The following is a 21,861-nucleotide window of genomic DNA, read 5'->3' on the forward strand; positions in this document are numbered from 1 at the left end:
TATTGGAAAACCAAGAGAGAATGGATAAATTTCTAAAAACATTAAACCTATGAAGACTGAATCATGAAAAAATAAAAAACCTGAAAAGACCAGTTACTACTAAACAGATTGATCAGAAATAAAAATCTTCCCAACAAAGAAAAGCCCAGAACCAGATGATTTCACTGGTGAAAATTACCAAGTACTTAAAGAAGAATAAACACTAATCCTTTCAAACACTTCCCAAATGTCAAAGAGAAGGGGACACATTCAAACACATTTTATGTGGCATGCATTTCTCTGCTACTGAAGCCAGACAAAGATGCTGCAAGAAATAACAAATAAATGTAAAAGTTCTCAGCAAAATACAAGCAAATTCATTTCAGGAGCATATTAAAAGGATCATACACCATGATCAAGTGAAATTCATCCCTTAGATGCAAAGATGACTCAACATATACAAGTTAATAAGTGTGATACACAACATTAATAGAATGAAAGATAAAAATCATCTCAATAGATGAAATATGTTTAACAAAATTCAACAGCCATTCATGAAAAAAAATTCTCAGCAAAGTGGATATAAAAGCAACATACCTCAACATAATGAAGTCCATATAACAAATGTATAGATAACTTCTGACTCAGTGGTGAAAAGCTAAAATAAAAGCTTTTACTCTAAGCTCAGGAAGATGAGGGTGCCCACTCTCACCACTCCTGTTTAACACAGTAAAGAAGTTTTTCAGATAAGAAAAAGAAATAAAAGGCATCAGAACTGGACAGAAAAAAGTAAATTTGCGTCTATTTGCAGTTGATTTTATACATAGAAAATACTGAAGACTTAATTTTAAAAAATTAGATGTAATCAATAAATTTAGTAAAGTTGCAGGACACAAAATCAACATACATAAATCAGTACTGTTTCTGCATAATAACAAACTATCAAAATAATAAAAGAAAATGATTCCATTTACCATAGAATGCATAAAGTAAAATATTTAAGAATGAATTTATCTTAGGAGGTGAAAAATACATCAAAAATTATAGGACATTGATGAAAAAATGGAGAAAGAAAAAAATGGAAAGATATCTTGTGTTCATAGATTGGAAAAAATTAATAGTGTTAAATGTTCACCTGTAGATTAAATGCTTTCTCAATCAGATTCCAAAGGCATTTTTAACAGAAATAGAAAACAAGATAAAATCTCTATGGAATCACAAAACACCCTGAATAGCAGAACAATCATGGGAAAGAAAATCAAAACTGGAGTCATCATGCTCCCAGGTTTCAAACTATGTTTAAAAGTTATGTTAATTAAAACAGTATGACAGTGGCATAAAAAGACACATAGACCCATGCATCAGAATAGAGAGCCCAGAAATAAACTGGTGCATATGTATTCAACTGCTGTTTGATAAAGGAGCCACGAACATGCAATGGGAAGAGGATAGTCTCTTCAAGAAATGGTGCTGAGAAAACTGTATAACCACTGCAGAAGGATGAAATTGGACCCTGGTTACACCACTCACAGGGTGTCAAATGAATTAAAGACTTAAATGTGTGTGTGTGTGTGCTCAGCCATGTCAGACTCTTTGTGACCCCATGGACTATAGCCCACCAGACTTCTCTGTCCATTGAACTTTTCAGAGAATACTGGAGTGGATTGCCATTTCCTACTCTAGGAGCTCATCCCAAACCAGGGATCGAACCTGGGTGTCTTGGGTCTCCTGAATAGACAGGCAGATTCTTTACCACTGCACCACCTGGGAAGCCTAAAGACTTAAGTAACAGACCTGAATCCATAGAAATCCTTGAAGAAAACAAAGGGGGAAACTTTCTTGACTTTGATCTCGGGATTGGATTGTTAGATATGACATCAAAAGCACAGCAACTAAATAAATGTACAAATGTCAGATTAGAAAGCCTCTATACAGCAAAGAAGAAGTCAACAAAATGAAAAGCCAACCTAAAGAATGGGAGAAAATACCAGCAAATTGTATGTCTGATGCTGGGTTACTATTTAGAAATATATAAAGAACTCATACCTCAATAGCAAAAAGGTAATAATTCAGTTAAAATGAGCAAATGACCTAAAATAGATATTTTCCAAAGGATATAGTCAAATAGCCAAGTGCCCAGTATCTCTAATCATTAGGGAAATGAAAACCATAATGAGATATCACCTCTTACCTGTTAGAATAGTAATAATATATTTGAAAGTTGCTGAGAGAATCTTGAGTCTTCTCATGACAAGGAGAAAATCTGTTAGCTATGTAAGTTGATGGATATTAACAAAACTTCTTTTACTGGTCATTTCATAATATGTACATATATCACATCATTATATTGTACACCTTAAACTTATACAATGTTAATTACATCTCATTAAAACTGGGGGGAATGGATTTTTTTTTTACCTTTCTTACATTTTCTAGAAAGTGGGAAAGAAAGAGAATTTCTCAACTTTATTTTTATGAGAGAATATTGCCCTGTTATTAAAACTAGACAAAGACATTAAAAAAGAACATTTTAGACTGAAATCTGTTGTGAATATGTATATAAAATATTTTTAGCATATTAATATATCATTCTGGCAAATATAAAGAATAATGCATCATGACTAAATAGGATTTTAGCCTGGAATTTAAGATTAGTTTATATTGAAAATCAATGTAATTCACTATTTTAACAGAAAAAAAATAGAAAAGTAAGCAATTATCTTAGATGAAGAAAAAGCAACTAACAAAACTCAACATCCATTCATGATAACTTTCAACATAAATGAATAGAAAGTAATGTCTCCATTCTGATGCAGGATACCACAAAATAACCAACAAATACTATACTAAATGGTGAAACATTATCCATGTTCACCTTAAGATCAACAATAAAGTAAGGATAGACAGTCTAACTCTACACATTAAATAAATATTTGGGACTCTAGTCAGAGTAACTTTCATGGAATATCTATCATGATGATTGGTAAGGAAGAAGTAAAATTATCTTTATTTGTAGATAATATTATTGTATAAACAAAATGTAATAAATTTACCAAAAATACCAGAATAGGTCACAATTCATAAGAGAATTTCTCATTTTTATACATCAAGGCATCAACTTCAATTGATTGTTCTGTTTCCTGATTATTATTCTTTTACTGTAAAAATCACTGCAGATGGTGACTGCAGCCATGAAATTAAAAGACGCTTACTCCTTGGAAGAAAAGTTATGACCAACCTAGATAGCGTATTGAAAAGCAGAGACATTACTTTGCCAACAAAGGTCCGTCTAGTGAAGGCTATGGTTTTTCCTGTGGTCATGTATAGATGTGAGATTTGGACTGTAAAGAAAGCTGAGTGCCGAAGAACTGATGCTTTTGAACTGTGGTGTTGGAGAAGACTCCTGAGAGTCCCTTGGACTGCAAGGAGATCCAACCAGTCCATTCTAAAGGAGATCAGCCCTGGGATTTCTTTTGGAAGGAATGATGCTAAAGCTGAAACTCCAATACTTTGGCCACCTCATGCGAAGAGCTGACTCATTGGAAAAGACTGTGATGCTGGGAGGGATTGGGGGCAGGAGGAGAAGGGGACGACAGAGGATGAGATGGCTGGATGGCATCATGGACTCGATGGACGTGAGTTTGATTGAACTCCGGGAGTTGGTGATGAACAGGGAGGCCTGGTGTACTGCGATTCCTGGGGTTGCAAAGAGTCAGACACAACTGAGTGACTGAATTGAACTGAACTAAACTGTAAAAACATTTAATTAATAATATAGGATACCACAGTTTTCTTAAGAAATGCTCACCGAATTATTCTGGGGTAAATGGATACAATACTATAAAATTGCCGTCAAATTGTCTAGAAAAAAATTAAATTTCTAATTGATTTTGAAAAAAAGATTTCTACTAGTCTCTCAAATAGTTTAGAAACAATAGAGAGATATAATAATAAAACAAATGTAGCAAAATATAAATACATGAGGAATATGTCTAAGGGTATATGAAGATGCTTCTTGAACAGGTCTTTTAACTTGTCTGTAAGTTTACACTTATTTCAAAGAAAGATTTAAGAAGCAACAAAATTTATCTTTAAGACTGGTATTATTATGATAGATGGGGAAATAATGGAAATAGATAAGAAATAGACGGGGAAACAATAGGAACAGTGACGGAGTTTATTTTCTTGGGCTCCAAAATCACTGCAGAGGTTGATGGCAGCCATGAAATTAAAAGATGCTTACTCCTTGGAAGAAAAGCTATGACACACCTAGACAGCATGTTAAATAGCAGACATTACTTTACTGACAAAGGTCTTTATAGTCAAAGCTATGGTTTTTCTAGTAGACATGTATGGATGTAAGCCATGGACCATAAAGAAGGCTGAATGCCAAAGAATTGGTGCTTTTGAATTGTGGTATTGTAGAAAAATCTTGAGAGTCCCTTGGAAAAGGACTCCCTTGCAAGGAAATCAAACCAGTCAATCCTAAAGGAAATCAGTCCTGAATATTCATTGGAAGGACTGATGCTAAAGCTGAAACTCCAATATTTTGGCCACCGGATGCAAAGAACTGACTCATTGGAAAAGACCCTGATGCTGGGAAAGATTGAAGTCAGGAAGAGAAGGGGATGACAAGAGGATGAGATTGTTGGATGGCATCACTGACTCAATAGACATGAATTTGAGCAAGCTCTGGGAGTTGGTGTTGGACAGGGAAGCCTGGGTGCTGCAGTCCATGGGGTCACAAAGAGTCAAATGTGACTGAAGGACTGAACTGAACTGACTGAATATTATGATGGAAAATAAAAATATTATTAAGATCTTTAAAACATTAAATGCATATAAATATATTTATCAAAGAGTGGCAAAATACTAATATTGAAAACTAAATCATTCCTGCAAGGCATTGGAAAAGACTTACATAAATAGAGGCTAAGCCACATACCTGTATTGAAAGACTTAATGTTGTAGATGTCAATTCTACTCAAATTGAACTGTAGTTTCAATACAATACCAATTAAAATCTCAGCATACTTTTATGGTAGAAATAGAAAGGATGGTTTTAAAATGCATTTGGAAATGCAAAATACCTGGCCAGTTAAATCAATCCAGTTAAAAAAGAAAGAAAATTTTGGAGGAGCTTTACTACATGGTTTCAGGAATAACCAGAAAGCCAGAAACTGAGATTGTAGCGTAGGAAGAGAACACACACACGAATAGATCAATTGTACTGAATAGCCTTTCTAGAAGTAGATCCATATTTATATGATCAATCAATAATCAACATAGGTGACAAAACAATTCAATTGGGGGAAATGATGCTGGAACTATCAATAATTAGATGGAAAATACAAGGATGGTTGACATTTCTTACATTATATTCTAAAACTAATTTGAGACACATTGAAGTCTTAAATCTAAGAGCTAGTACCATCTTCTAGATGAAAAGATGGAATATAATTTCACTATTTGAATAGACAAAGTAATCATTTATTGTAAAAGAAAAAATAAAGTATACATCATCAAAATTAAAAACTTTTGATGAACAAAACAAAGCATATCAATACAATGACATTCCAATCTGCAACTTGAACGGAATGCTGATATACGCAACAATATGAATGAATTGCAAAAACATGTGATGTGAAAGAAACCCACACAAAATAATATATAATATGTGATTCCAGTTATCTGAATTTCTAAAACAGGCAAAACTACCTATGGAAAAAGAGTTTGTAGGAGTAGCTTTCTTTTGGAACCTCTGTGAAGGGACTTGGGGGAATGTGTTTAAAAATGTAAAATTCTCGTATCTTGATGGAAGGTAAATACATTTATCAAAACTCATCACATACAATTAAGATCTGTACATTTCACTACATGCAAATTATACAAGTATTTTTAAACATTATTTTTAAATGGTCTGTAAAAGGTAGAACTAAAGAGGAAAAAGGTTATCTGTGATTGGAAAGATGAGCATAGATGTGACAACAAAGTACAGTAGATGGGCATCAGCCATTTACTCACTGGGTTTCACTGACTTTCTTTACATTTAGCTTGTGCTTATTAGAAAATTTGTTTTAACTATCTTCTTCCATCTGATCGGCTTATAGGCTGATCACAATCTCTATATTTATTTGTTTAAGTGTTCTGGATGGTTTCCTAGTCAGTTGATTACAAAGTTATTTACAAATTGCTCATGCATATGTTCCAGTTAGAGAAAACCTGTCAATTGTCTACATAGGTAGGGATAATCTATACAGGCAAAACGCTTCAATAGAAAAGTTATAGGAACCCAATCACGTTCTAGAATTGATACTTTATTGATATCCTATTGTATTTCTATTTCATTATGGAGTTAGAAAGATTTTACTTTCTACTATAATCGAAATAGTAAGACAAATAATTGCATGTGAAATTTTGGGCCTTTGTGCATTGTAACAAAACTTAGTGACACTAATAAGCAGTGGCATTGATACATTTTTTTATTGAAGGATAATTGCTTTACAGAATTTTGCTGTTTTCTGTCAAACCTCAACATGAATCAGCCATAGGTATACATATATCCCCTCCCTTTTGAACCTCCCTCCCATCTTCCTCCCCACTGCACCCCTCTAGGTTGATACAGAGCCCCTGTTTGAGTTTCCTGAGCCATACAGCAAATTCCTGTTGGCTGTCTATTTTACATATGGGAGTGTAAGTTTCCATGTTACTCTTTCTATACATTTCACCCTCTCCTCCCTCTCCCCATGTCATATCTGTGTTTTACAGATATCAAGGATGATTACTGTCAAAATATGAATAGGAAATCAAGGAATGATTCAGTTAGATGTTATTTTGATATAGGTATATAAATTAAGAAAAAATCTATTTGAAGGGAAATGCCCTGAAAAGGGGAAATGGCTAGTAGTTATGTAATAATAATATGTATTTAAAAGGGCAAATTGATAAAAACAAACTATAAATAAATAATTATTATTACTTATAATTTGAAATGATATAATTTTGCATAGAGGTAAAATCTCTAATATATTCTGATTTAGTTTTCTCCATTTGAATACTTTTATTATAGAATCATTTTTCCAGAGAACCAAAAGATATAAGTTGCTGCATGTAAACAGCATTACTAAAATTTGCCTTATATACACATATTCAAATTGAGATTAGTCTAATTTTGCTTTTCGATATGTAATTTTATTCTGATCATGTGTGAAATTATTCTAAAGATACAAAAAGCTTTGTCATTTCGAATGGTTAATTATTTTACCTAAGGGGAAAGAGTGACTATGGTAAGACTGAATCGAATGACAGTATGTCCACTCTTAAATTTTATTCCTGGCTGTTTGCCCAGGTTTTTTGGAAGGTCTTAATCATTTTGTGTCCTGATGATGGCCAGAGGTGCAAAGAGACAGTGTCTAGTGACTCAGAACAGTTTGAATGATGTAATTAAACAGAACTGGAAAGTTATTTTCTATCTCTGGTGAAGCACAACTGAGAATCTTGAAGGGGTTCACCAAAGAAAAGATCTTGTAATTAAAATATAATTTCATTTCAGTTCTCTACGTATTCATTCAGCTTAAATCAATAATGACAATGGGATCTCTCACGGTATTTCACTAGCTGCAAGGAGAGGAAAAGTGCCTGAAGGATAACACTGTTGGAAAAAAGTGAATCAATGCATGCTCATTCTGGTCTTTAGATACTTCATGGATTTAATTGTTCTGTTTCAGAAATATGAGATGACGTCAGATACGTGGCTGTCTAAACAGGTATGGTAGAGATGGTCTCTTTATGTCACATTTTGTCATCATATCTACCCTATTCACTCTTTTGTTTTATATATAACTTTTTCTCAAAAGTTTTTTCAGTTGTATGAGTTTAAGGCTCTGTTATTTTTGAATAAGTGAGTCTTTTTCGTTAAAATATATGACTTGGGTTTTATGACATCGTTTGTGAAAAGATTACTTTGGTTTTGTTTTCTTTTTTTTAAATAGAACACAAGTAGTTGAATTATTACCAGGATCCAATTTCAGGACCATTCATAAAAGTAAATAGTTGTGTTGAAGAAAAAGGTGCAGCCCATATAAACTAGGAACCATCAGCATTGCTCAAGTTGCCCAGAAATCTGACCAAGTCTCCACATAAACTGCTACTCAGATGAACATTTCCTTAGATAATTTCCAGCTTACACAGTGCTAGCTTGTGATATAAATGAAGCTAGAACCAGATGATCACAAATGTCTCCACAATGTGCTGTCTAACTGGATATTTCAGAAGGAAACACAAGATTATTCAAATGTAGATCAACCTATTTTACTACTAACTTTATCACTGTCTTTTGCAGAGGAAGTGTTTGGCTTGGCTTATTTGGTTTTGATTTGTTTTGTTCTTTACAGTGCTCTTTTATTTCATATTCTCTCCCTGGGTGTCATATACGTCTGTGGTTTCAATTGCTCCAGGCAACTAAATTCTCTGAGTTCTGATATATATACAAACTCATGCTTGGCATCTTCTCCTAAATCTATAAAAGTAACAGCATACTCCTCAGGTTCAAACTAAACTCCATAAGTCAGTATTCTTATCATAGAAGTCACAGACGTATTTATCCACCCAGCTATCAAAACCTACTGAGGATTATTGAACTTTTCGTATCCTTATCTGCATATGTTACTCATCACCAAGTTATTTTGATTTACTCTCAAAGACTTCAAGCCATTTACTTTTCTCCAATTTACAGACACTATAGAGGATCAAACTATAAGCACTGCATTTCCTCCTTGACTGGTGAACTCTCAATCCCTTAGGAAACTGCCAATCTGTTCTCCACATTTCAGCCTGGCTGAGTGATCTTTTCAAAACACATCTCTAATTCTACTGCCCCAAACACTCTGATATTCTCTTACAACTGATAATTTTTATCTCCCCTTCATTCTACAGATAAAGACCAGCATCTTAAAGGGTCTATAAGAGATTTATTTGAAAGCTTTTCCAGCTCTGTGTCATATCATCTTTTCTCTCATTTTCTCCATTAGCCCTCATATTCACCAGACCTTTATGTGAACTCTTCCTTCTGAACAGAATTTTCTCAATTGCTTTCTTACCTGAAAGTTGCTTATTTGTCAAACTTCAGCCTATATCACCTGCTTAAGAAGTTACCTCTTCAAACCACACTAATCAAATAACATCCCCCAATAAAACTTAAAGTCCAGTGAAATATTTATGTAAACTTACACAGTTAGTTCTGTGATTTTTTTTTTTACAAACTTCACAAGGGCAAGAATGTTGTTCATTTTTTATTATTCATTATGTAACAAATGCTTAAAATAGTCTGGTTATAAGAACAGTTCCATATGTACCTGTTGAATAAAAGAGTAAGAAAGATTGTGAATAGGGTGTAGATATATCTGTCTCCCTATCTGCCTGTCTATCTATCATCCATCTGTCATCTCTCTCTCCATAGATAACAATATGAACTATTTAATCATAGTCAATGTGCAAAATTAAACTGAGGGAAAACTGACTTTATTTAGGAAAAAAAATCAAAATTAAGTTAAATAATTGAAAATAATAAAAATATATATGGTTTTATTCTAAATTATCTGCATTATTAAACCTACTTTGATTGTCAGTGAAATTCATAATAGTCTAACATACAACAACACAATGCATGAATTTTTAGGATTATGTTACCTACATTTTAAGTCCCAAATTTATGAATATTTAATAGAAATGAAAAAAAACACACAGTTATCAAGTATTCAATAAGAATATGTAGGAAGTAGTTTGTTGCAGTTGATTTTTTCTCCAAAAGTTCTAAGGGAATTTCATGAAATACTTAAATAGAATTCAGTGAAATTTAAAGAATGAGAATGTGTAATGAGGTGAAGCAACTTTCAAAGAAAATGAGAAATTTAATGTAATACTCATGGCTTGTTTTCTGTTTGGTGAGAAGAGCAGAGAGAAGTGAGCATTTTTTCTCCTAGCTTTCAAGAGACTTATAATTGGAATAACTGGTATAAAAAATGTTTGGTCAAGAGGTAAAGTGTGCTATCCTCAGTTCACTGGCCTATGTGTCATAAACACTGCCTTGCTTAAGGTCATAAACATGGACAGTGAGATTGGCTTCATTCTTTATTTGATTGTAGGAAATGCTCTACATAGAGCTGTATAACTAGTTTCTGTCCAGTGGTGAAAGTTTTTAAACCCAGAAATGTATTAGTAATTATGACCCCCATCTATTCCTTAAAATGAACTATTTCCAAGGTATGAGAATTGGAGGAAGAGGGACTAACATAAAAAGGACAATGCTACGATTTAATTTTGGAGTAAAGCACAGGAGCAGAACCTTGAATAGGGAGAAGCCAATAGTTTGGAGTAAATGTAGTGGATAAAGTGATATATATAACAAATATTTTTGCCCATTGTACACACGCATTCATCTGTGCAGTCACCTACTGTGTCCTAGAAAAAAAAAGATAAAATTACAAACTTAGTTTAATTATTACTTGCCTAGTGAAGGAAGTCAACCATATAATAGAGTGCTCTGAAAGTCAAGAGAGATGAATACAGAGTACTACTTAGAGTCTCCAGGGAGAGATTTCCTAAATAAGAGGGGCTTTCTAGCTATAGAAATTTAAAAATGGTTTCTGTTTTCAGTTTAAGTAAAAGATGAGGAAGATATAGCACAAAAAAGATGAGTGAAAGCTTACTCCAGACAGAAGAAATTCCATCGCAAAGGCAGAGAGAGATATTACATATAGGCAAGGGATAGAAAATACAGAATTTTTGACTCTATCATAGTTGCCAACATCCATTGGTTAATAGAAAAATCAAGAGAATTTGAGAAAATCATCTACTTCTGCTTCGACTCTGCTAAAACCTTTGACTGTGTAGATCAAATCAAACTATAGAAAATTCTTCAAGTGATGGGAATAACAGATCACCGTACCTGCCTCCTGAGAAACCTATATGCACGGCATGAAGCAACAGTTCAAACCAGACATAAAACAATGAACTGGTTCCAAATTGGGGAGGAGTACATCAAGGCTGCAGATTGTCACCCAGCTTAAGTTATATTTAAGTTATATGCATAGTACATCATGGGAAATGCTGGGCTGGATGAATCCTGAAATCAGGATTGCTGGGAGAAATATCAAGAACCTTGGATATGCAGATAACACCACCCTTATGGCAGAAAGTGAAGAGGAACTAAAGAGCCTCTTGACGAAGGTGAAAGAGGAAAGTACAAAAGCTGCAATGATACTCAACATTCAAAAAACGAAGACCATGGCATCTGCTCCCATCACTTTGTGGGGAAACAATGGAAAGAGTGACAGACTTTCTTTTCTTGGGCTTCAAAATCACTGCATATGGTGATTGCAGCCATGAAAATAAAAGACGTTTGCTCCTTGGAATAAAAGCTATGACAAGCCTAGACAGTTTATTAAAAAACAGAGACATTTCTTTGCCAACAAAGGTCCATCTAGTCAAAGCTATGGTTTTTCCAGTAGTCATGTATGGATGTGAGAGTTGGACTATAAAGAAGCCTGAGAGCTGAAGAATTGATGCTTTTGAACTGTGGTTTGGAGAAGACTCTTGAGAGTCCCTTGGCCTGCACGGAGATCAAACGAGTCAGTCCTAAAGGAAATCAGTCCTGAATAGTCATTGGAAGGACTGATGTTGAAGCTGAAGCTCCAATACTTTGGCCAACTGATACAAAGAGCTGACTCACTAGAAAAGACCCTGATGCTGGGAAAGATTGAAGGCAGGAGAAGGGGATGACAGAGGATGAGATGGTTGAATGGCATTACTAACTCAATAGACATGAGTTTGAGCAAACTCCAGGAGATGGTGAAGGACAGGGGAAGCCTGGCCTGCTGCATTCCATGGAGTCACAAAGAGTCAGACATGACTGAGAGACTGAACAAATCACAGTGCAGAATGTGATTCACTCAATCAAATACCTTGTCAGTATTTATTATCTGCCTTGCAAAGCATTTTTCCCACCCTTGTGTTATATTAGTTCAGACTTTCAAATTTATTACACATACCATTTACATTTTCATGAGTGTCCATAGTGTACAAGAAAAATGTTTGTATTTTTATATTTATTCTATTTTCTATTAGTAATAATAGAATGAAATAAATAAATAGAATAATTAAAAAGAATGAAAAATATTTATTATATTTTCTACTAGATAGAAATATAGTGAGACATTTCTATTTTACTAATGAAACTAGAATCAGACTTGAGATTATTAAGTAGTTATTAATTTACTTATTCAACAAATGATTATTAAATACAACTTATGCAATAGTCACTGTCCTGGGTGCCAAATGCAAAGCAGTGAAGAATACAAGGTTTTTGCCTCATGGAGCTTACATTCTAGAGGAACGCCTTCTACTTCCCATCTACTTACCTACCTATATGCACACATACACACATCCATTCATATACAAACAAATGTACACATACATAAAATATAATACATTGGATGGTATTAGGTGGTATGGACAAAAGAGATGGTCACTAAGAGGGTGATGGGAGATTCAAATACCGTTGGATGATCTAGTTTCCCCAATCACAATTTACATGGGATTACCAGAAAACACCTGCCTGCTAAAGTAGATTTAGAGCAGAGAAAGGATGAGATCAATGAAGATCTTTTTGCAGCAGCATGGATGGACCTAGAAATTGTCATACTAAGTGAAGTAAGTCAGGGAAAGACAAATAACATATGTTATTGCTTAAATGTAGAACTTTTAAAAAATGGTACAAATGAGTTTATTTACAAAACAGAAATAGTCACGGATGTAGAAGACCAACTTTGGTTACTGAGGGGGAAGGGAAGGGAGGGATACATTGGGAGATTGGCATTGACATATGCACACTACTATCCCAAGTTACTTAGTGGTAAAGAATCCACCTGCAATGCAGAAGACCCAGGAGATATGGGTTTAATACCAGGGTTAGGAAGATCCCTTGGAGAAGGAACTGGCAACCCACTCCAGTATTCTTGCCTGAAGAATCGCATGGACAGAGGAGCCTGGTGGGCTACAGCCAAGGGGTTGCAAAGAGTTGGGCGCAACTGAGTGACTGAGCACACATGAGTATAAACAAAATAGATAAATAAGAAGAACCTATTGTATAGCACTGGGAAATCTACTCAGTGCTCTGAAATGCCCTCTATGGGAAAAAAATCTAAAAAAGTGGATATATATATTACTGATTCAGTTTGATGCATACCTAACACAACATTGTATATCAAATTATTCCAATAACAAAAATAAATAAGTTCCACCAACAAAGAGAGTGAACGAGAGAGTGAGGGCTGAGAAAGAGCCAGGCAAAGTGAGGGAAAAAAGTTAAAATGTGCAGACTCTGGAGCAGAAAAATTCAGGATGCAGAAGGAAGGAAGAAGAGATAAGAAAGAGTAGAGGATCAGGTCATTTAATAGTGCTTGAGCCACTCTGAAGACCTGTTAAGGAAACCATATCAAAGCCTTGCTTTATACCATATGTATAGTCACTCTCCCCCTTCATGGATCACAGCCTTGTCTTGGAGAAGGGGCTTGTGTAACTCATTGAAGTTATGAGCCATGCTATGCAGGGTCATCCAAGACAGATGGGTCTTAATGAAGAGTTCTGACAAAACATGGTCCACTGGAGGAAAACATGACAAATAACTTTACTATTCTTGCTACAAAAACTCCATGAACAGTATGAAAGGCAAAAAGATATGACACCAGAACATGAGCCTCCCAGGTTGGAAGGTGTCTAGTATGCTCCTAGGGAAGAGCAGAGTACAATCATCGTTAGTTCAAAAAAGAGTGAAGTGGCTGGGCAAAAGCAGAAATGATACTCAGTTGTGGATGTGTCTGGTGGTGAAAGTCAAGTTGGATGCTGTTAAGAACAATATTGCATAGGAACCTGCAGTGTTAGGTTCATGAATCAAAGTAAATTGGACATGATTAAGCAGGAGAGGGCAAGATTGAATGAACATCAACATCTTAGGAAACAGTGAAGTAAACTGGACAGGAATGGGTGAATTTAATACAGATGACCATTATACCTACTACTGTGGGCAAGAATCCCTTAGAAGAATTGGAGTAACCCTCATAGTCAACCAAAGAGTCTGAAATGTGGTACTTGGGTGCAATCTCAAAAATGACAGAATGATCTTGGTTCCTTTCCAAGGCAAACCATTTAACATCACAGTAATCCAAGTCTATTCCCCAAACACTGATGGAAAACAAACTGAAGTTGACCAGTCCTATGAAGACCTACAACATCTTCTAGAACTAACACTAAAAATAAGATCTTTTTCATCATAGGGGATTGGAATGCAAAAGTAGAAAGTCAAGAAATATCCAGAATAACAGGCAAGTTTGGCTTCGGAGTACAAAACAGGCAGAACAAAGTCTAACAGAGTTTGTCAAGAGAACAGGCTGGTCACAGTAAACACCCTTTTCCAAAAGCCAAAGAGATAGCTTCACAAACGGATATCACCAGCAAGTGAAAGTGAAAGTGAAGTCGCTCAGTCATGTCCAACTCTTTGCGACCCCATGGACTATAGCCCACCACGCTTCTCTGTCCATGGGATTTTCCAGGCAAGAGTACTGGAGTGGGTTGCCATTTCCTTCTCCAGATGGTCAATATAAAAATCAGATTGATTATGCTCTTTGCAGCCAAAGATGGGGGAGCTCTATAGAGTCAGCAAAAGCAAAACCTGGAGCTGCCTGTGGCTCAGATCATGAGCACCTTACTACAAAATTCAGGCTTAAATTTAAGAGAGTAGGGAAAACCACTAGGTGACCATTCAGGCTTAAATTTAAGAGAGTAGGGAAAACCATTAAGTGAGGTGTGGTGAAGTCACTCAGTCGTGTCCAACTCTTTGCAACCCCATAGATTGTAGCCTACGAGGCTCCTCCATCCATGGGATTTTCCAGGCAAGAGTACTGGAGTGGGTTGCCATTTCCTTCTGCAGAGGATCTTCCCAACCCAGGGATCAAACCCAGGTCTCCCACATTGTAGGCAGACACTTTACTGTCTGAGCCACCAGGGAAGCCTAATAGGTATGATCTAAATCAAATTCCTTATGATTAAACAGTGGCAGTGATCTGACTCTTTGCGACCTCGTGGACTGTAGCCTACCACGCTCCTCTGTCCATGAGATTCTCCAGGCAAGAATACTAGAGTGGGTTGCCATTTCCTTCTCCAGGGGATCTTCCCAACCCAGGGCTCAAACTCGGGTCTCCTGCATTGGAGTCAGATGCTTTAACCTCTGAGCCACCAGGGAAGCCCAGTGATAAACAGATTAAGGGATTAGATCTGGTAGACAGAGTGCCTGAAGAACTATAGACTGAGGTTCAAAACAATGTATAGGAGTCAGTGACCAAAACCATCCCAAACAAGAAGAGATTCAAGAAGGCAAAGGGGTTGTCTGAGGAGGCTTAAAAATTATTGAAGAAAGAAGAGAAGCAAAAGTCAAAGGAGAAATTTCAAGGTATACTGAATTCAGAGTTCCAGAGAAGAGCAAGGAGATATAAAAATGTCTTCTTAAATGAACAATGAAAAGAAATAGAGGGAAATAATAGAATAGGAAATAATAGAGATCTCTTTAAGAAAATTGGAGATATAAAGAGAATATTTCTTGCAAAGATGGACATGATAAAGGACAGATAGTAATGACCTAAAATAAGCAATAGAGATTGATAAAAGGTGGCAAGAGAGAACTATGCAAAAAGGTCTTAATGTTAACTATGGATAATCCCTATGGTGTGATCACTCTCCTAGAGCCAGACATCCTGGAGTTTGAAGTCAAGTGGGCCTTAGAAAGCATTACTACTAATGAAGCTAGAGGAGGTGGATGAATTCCAGCTAAGCTATTTCAAATCCTAAAAAGATGGTGCTGTTAAACTGCTGCACTCATTTTGTTAGCACTTTGGAAAACTCAGCAGTGACTGCAGGAGTGGAAAAGGTCAGTTTTTATTCCAATCCCAAAGAAGAGCAATGCCAAAGAATGTTCAAACTAGAGTACAGTTTCACTCATTTCACATGCTAGCAAGTTTATGCTCAAAATCCTTCAAGTTCAATTTCAACAGTATGTGACCTGTGAAATTCCAGATATACCAATTGGGTTTTAAAGAGACAGAGGGACAAGAAATCAAATTGCCAGCATCCATTGGATCATGGAAAAAGCAATGGAACTCCAGAAAAATATCTACCTCTGCTTCTTGAACTATGCTAAAGCCTTTGGGTGGATCAAAATGAACTATGGAAAATTCTTAAAGGGATGAAAATACCAGACCACCTTACCTTTCCTGTCTCCTGAGAAACCTGTATGTGGGTCAAGAAGCAACAGTTAGAAATGGACATGGAACAACTGACTGGTTCCAAATTGGGAAAGGAATAGAACAAGGCCAAATAATTGTCACCTTGCTTATTTATCTTATGATGCAGAATACATCATATGAAATGACAGGCTAGATGACTCACACGCTGGAATCAAGATTTCCAGGAGAGATATCAGTAACCACAGATATGTAGACAATACCATTCTAATGATGGAAAGTAAAGAGGAACTAAAGAGTCTCTTTAGAGGAGGGTGAAAGAGGAGAGTAAAAAAGCTGGCATGCAACTCAACATTCAAAAAACTAAGATCATGGCATCTGGTGCCATCACTTCATGGCAAATAGAAGGGGGAAAAGTGGAAGCAATGTCAGATTTTATTTTCTTTGGCTCCAAAATCAATGCAGACAGTGACTGCAGCCATAAAATTAGAAGACTCTATCTCCTTGGAAGGAAAGCTATAACAAACCTAGACAGTGTATTAAAAAGCAGAAACATTGGTTTGCTCAGAGGTCTGTATAGACAAAGCTTTTTTTTTTCCAGTAGTCATCTAGAGATGTGATAAAGAAGGTGGAGCTCTGAGAAATTATTGCTTTTGAATTATGGTGCTGGAGAAGACTCTTGAAAGTCCCTTTGACAGCACAGAAATCCAACCAGTCAAGCCTAAAGGAAATCAACCCAACTTCATTCACGGATGGACTGATGCTGATGCTGAAGCTCCAATACTTTGTCACATGATGTGAAGAGCCAACTCATTGGAAAAGACCCTGATGCTGGAAAAGAATGAAGGCAAAAGAAGGAAGCAGCAGAGGATGAGATGGTTGGATAGCATCGCCAACTCAGTGGGCATTAATTTGAGCAAACTACAGGGAATTGTGGAGGACAGAGGAGCCTGGCACACTGCAGTCCATGGGGTTGCAAAGAATTGGACAGGACTTAGGGAATGAACAACAACAACATAGTCACTCTCACTAATCCAAAAGAAAGAACTCAATTTTTTGTTATGTAAATCCAATTTCTTAATGTTTCCCCTTAAGCAAGAGAAAGCAGTCTATAAGTATAGCCTCCATCATTTAATTTTCAAAAACAATTGTATTGATTTAACATGCCACTGGAGTTTAATTAAAAAATCATCAAATGGGCATCTGTGTTTGTGTGTTTGTGAAAAAGTGAGCAGCGAGGATGGGAAATTTGAATTAAATCATTTTCAATTGATTGCTTCCAATTTTGCAGTCTTTTCATTTTTATATTTACAGTAAATTTATATACACATCATCAGAAATGTATCTTCAGTAACTTCACTTGCTGAGTAAAAGATTTCAGGAAGATGTATTAAATATTGTATGTTATACAATTTTCCAAATTAAAAAAAGAGTTTGATAAACTGTTAATAGCCATTCATATTTTCTTAATTTTGAAGGGTACATCTCTAAGCACAATCATATGTGAAGATATGAAAGTTACTTTCTGAACGAGTTTCAAAACTGTCTTTAGTCTAATTGTGAACTATTTCTATTCAATATGCAAGATACTTTTCCATTCATCTCACCTTTCAAAAACACACATATGCCCATGTGCCTAAGGCATCACTGAGTTCACTTTAAAAATATTATCATACTTGTATATTTTAAATAATAATTCAACCTTTTGCCAAAATAAACCAATTGTTTGTCTAATCCATGCATGTATTGGTAGTAGTTGGCAGCACAATTTTCAGATGCGCTTTTGAGATTGTTATACGTGCTTCTGTTTTTTAGAATGAGGAGCCCGTGTTTTCTAGAGATGGTAGCAAATTCTTCATGACAGTTCCTGTGAAGCAAGGGGGTCGTGGAGAGTTTCACCACATAGCTATGTTCCTGGTCCAGGTAAGTGCTGTGTTCGTCATGTGGTTTGTCTTCGTTGCCATCCACATGGCATTCTGCATCTATGGTTAATATCTGTGGCATCCAGTCATATATCCAACTCAGGGATGTTTTAGGAAAAGGGTCCCCATCCATAGCCTTAATTCAAGCCACCCACAAAACATTTTCAGCATTCAATAAAACTTAGTGAGATACACATGTGTGCTATGAGTTGAGGGCCTTGGGATATAGAATTTAATAAATAGAAAGAACCAAACTGCTACTTTCAAAGATCTGAGGAAACTTGAGAGACAATTTCTCATTCAACAAATATATATCACCTATTTGGTACAAGTAATGTTTTCAAAATGTTATAAAATTTTACATACCTGAAGCAACCTGAATGTCCATCAAAAACTGAATAGTTAATACGTTATGGAACACTCACAGAAGGAAATGCAATGCAGATTCTAAAAACCAGGATAAAATAGATTTATTAAGTGTTGTCAAAGTCACAAAGTCTGTGTTACATTTTTAGGGACTTTTTGATAAAAAGAGAATAAAGTGTTATTTTTCCTCTACATTTCAAGTGAATGTTAGTTAACCAGTTTATGCAGTTTTACTAATTATAAACTGAATCAGGGAATTCACAATAAATAATTAAAATATGGTAAGATTATGAGTCAATTTGAAACTAATTACCAATAAAATATTCATGAGAAATAAAGTTTCCTTCAAAATCAAATAAACAGTCTAGTCACAGGTAAATGATGATTTATCAAGATAAAGCATTGTGGATAAATTGGAATCTTTCTTAAGAATGTTATAAACATACTAGCCAAGAATCAATTTCATGCTTACTTTGTTGTTGTTCAGTTGCTCAGTCATGTCTGACTCTTTGTGACCCCATGAACTGTGGCACGCCAGGTTTCCCTGTCTTTCACTATCTCCCAGAGTTTGCTCAAACTCATGTCCGTTGAGTCAGTGATGTCATCCAACCCTGTTGCTTCCTTCTGCTTTTGATCTTTCCCAGCACCAGGGTCTTTTTTCCAATGAGTCAGCTCTTTGCATCAGGTGGCCACAGTATTGGAGCTTCAGCCTCGGTATAAATCCTTCCAATGACTATTCAGGTTTGATTTCCTTTAGGATTAACTGGTTCAATCTCCTTGCAGTCCAAGGGACTCTCAAGTGTCTTCTCCAACACCACAGTTCAAAAGCATCAGTTCTTTAGCACCACAATTCGAATGGGTGATTATCTTGTGGCACAGATGGTAAGGAATCTGCCTGAAATGCAAGAAAGAGACCCAGGTTCAATCCTTGAATCCGGAAGATTCCCTAGAGAAGGGAATGGCTAACCATTTTCAGTATTCTAGCCTGGAAAATTCCATGGAAAGAGAAGCCTGGCAAGTGACAGTCCATGGGGTCAAGAGTTGGACATGATTGGGCAACTTTCATGCTTACTAAGAATAGAATAAAAATAAATGTGGCAAAAGATCCCTAAGCAACCTGAGTGCTTTTATGTTCTTAATATCTTCAAGTCTTGTGCATGTTCACAAAATTTTACCATTATCCATATACATATTTACATTGGGCAGCTCAGAAACTTGAATTCTTAAAGTCAATGTCAATAACTTAAAAGGCAGCACTTTTCCAAAGTCTGTACTATTAAAGTAATTGTCATGATTTTAACTTTAATTTTAAGCAAAGCTGAAATAAATAATTTGACCATACATAATTTCCACAGTGGAGAAGTAGATCATTTTTCAAGGTATATTATTAAATTAGAAAAATAGCTTATAGAGTAATATATGATGTGATCTCATTTATGTTTTTAAATAAATGAATGCATTTGTATATGAAAAAAATTGGAGGTGATTCTACACGGAACTATTAAATGATTATAACAGACAGGTGATATTAATGGAATACTTTTTGAGGTTTATGTGAACTGGAGGAAGCTTTACCAGCAAATTGCTGACTTGATTCACTTTTGCTTGTTAACCATAAATTTTGTTATCATAAATACCGGGGGATATACTTGTGCCAAAATAATAAATCTTCCAAATCTTACAATTGCCTGTGGTGACATCTTATTAAAATTTTAATTATCTGCATTTTTATTCAGTAATCTGAATACAAACCCAAGTAGTCAAAATTATATACAAATTGTGAATATATTCATAAGATACAGAGAAAGGTAGAGAAAGATGTGTAATACATCTATAGATGAATAAACGTAACATAAATGGACTTTCATTGGCTCAGCAGGTAAAGAATCTACCTGAAGTGCAGGAGACACAAGAGATGCGGGTTTGATCCTTGGGTGGGGAAGATCCCATGCAGGAGAAAATGGCAACCCACTCCACTGTTCTTGTCTAAAAATCCAAAGGACAAAGGAGCCTGGCAGGCTGAAGTCCAAAGGGTCGCAAGGAGTTGGACACGAGTGAGCAACTAAGCATATCTTAAGTGTTAGTCGCACAATTGTGTTAACTCTTTGAGACCCCATGAACTGTAGCCCACCAGTCTCCACTGTCAGTGGGATTCTCCAGGCAATAATACTAGACTGGGTTGCCATTACCTTCTCCAGGAGATCTTCCAGGGGTCGAACTAGTGTCTCCTGTATTGGCAGGCAGATTCTTTACCTTCTGAGCCTCCAGGGAAGTCAACTAAGCATATACATATGGAGAAGGGAATGGCAATCCACTCGAGTATTCTTGCCTGGGGAATCCCATGGACAGGGGAGCCTTGCGGGCTATAGTCCATGGGGTTACAGAGAGTCAGACAGGACTAAGAGACTTTATATATATATATATATATATATATATATATATATATCTTAGAAGATAGTCTATCCAACAAAGTAGGAAGTGAAATGTCTTTTTGAAAGTGTGGAGTTGGCAGAGTGACAGTCAGGGATGAACATGTTGGCATGTAAGAACTGAGGTACTTATATACCTAACAAAATTTTCTTTACAAGCCTTGGGAAGAAATACCTCCTGTCTCCCAATCATACAAGTCTGAAATGCAGTCTAATTCATTATTTCTGAAATATTCAGAACAACTTCATAGAGCAGATGTGTTTACTTTGTTCCTCTTCCATATGGAGATTATAACAAAATTTCATTGAACTAGAAAACATTTTTATATATTCTGGTTGCAGTTCAGAGAACTTGTGGTTTGCCTCACTGAGAAATAAACATGGTTGCATGATTATTTGAAGATATTTTGGCAATGTGGCTAAAGATAACCTACTTTGTTAATGAATCAGAGGTCAGTGCCTAGGTAAATACAGTTTATTCTTAAGTTAACACATATATACACACAGAGAATTTTAGTAAATATTTTGAATCTCTTTGCCTCAATTTTAAAAGAGCTAACAAAAAAGCTCTTTAATGAATTGTTTATAATTACCATATTGACATCTACGTATATGCACACTATAAAAATTTGTAAAGTAATAACTGAATAAACTATACAAAGGTATATATAACATCAAATATGGTCTCATCACCCCACACTGGCACATTACAAATCAGTTGTTGTATATGTTTTGAATTCCTTTTTACATGAAAAATATGTCATTTTTCACCTAAAAACATGCAAAGCTATATATTTACTTATAACATTTAAAGAGTAATTTATGAGTATTTTCTCACATCATTTAATTGCATTCCTAATATTTAATATTATTTTG

At 35.5% G+C, this 21,861-nt stretch overlaps 1 protein-coding gene across 3 annotated transcripts in view; it reads left to right on the forward strand.

Moving 5' to 3' along the window:
* The window catches only part of DPP10 (dipeptidyl peptidase like 10), a 770,042-nt gene that overhangs the window by 671,559 nt on the left and 76,622 nt on the right, over window positions 1-21,861 (forward strand). For all 3 annotated transcript variants that reach the window (XM_042243952.2, XM_042243953.2, XM_060411166.1), the window contains 2 exons: window positions 7,707-7,745; window positions 18,084-18,191. In XM_042243952.2, coding sequence (XP_042099886.1) covers window positions 7,707-7,745; window positions 18,084-18,191 — 147 coding nt within the window. The remainder of the gene's footprint in view (window positions 1-7,706; window positions 7,746-18,083; window positions 18,192-21,861) is intronic.

Source organism: Ovis aries, chromosome 2, assembly GCF_016772045.2.
Source record: "Ovis aries strain OAR_USU_Benz2616 breed Rambouillet chromosome 2, ARS-UI_Ramb_v3.0, whole genome shotgun sequence".
NCBI classification, from domain to species: domain Eukaryota; kingdom Metazoa; phylum Chordata; class Mammalia; order Artiodactyla; family Bovidae; genus Ovis; species Ovis aries.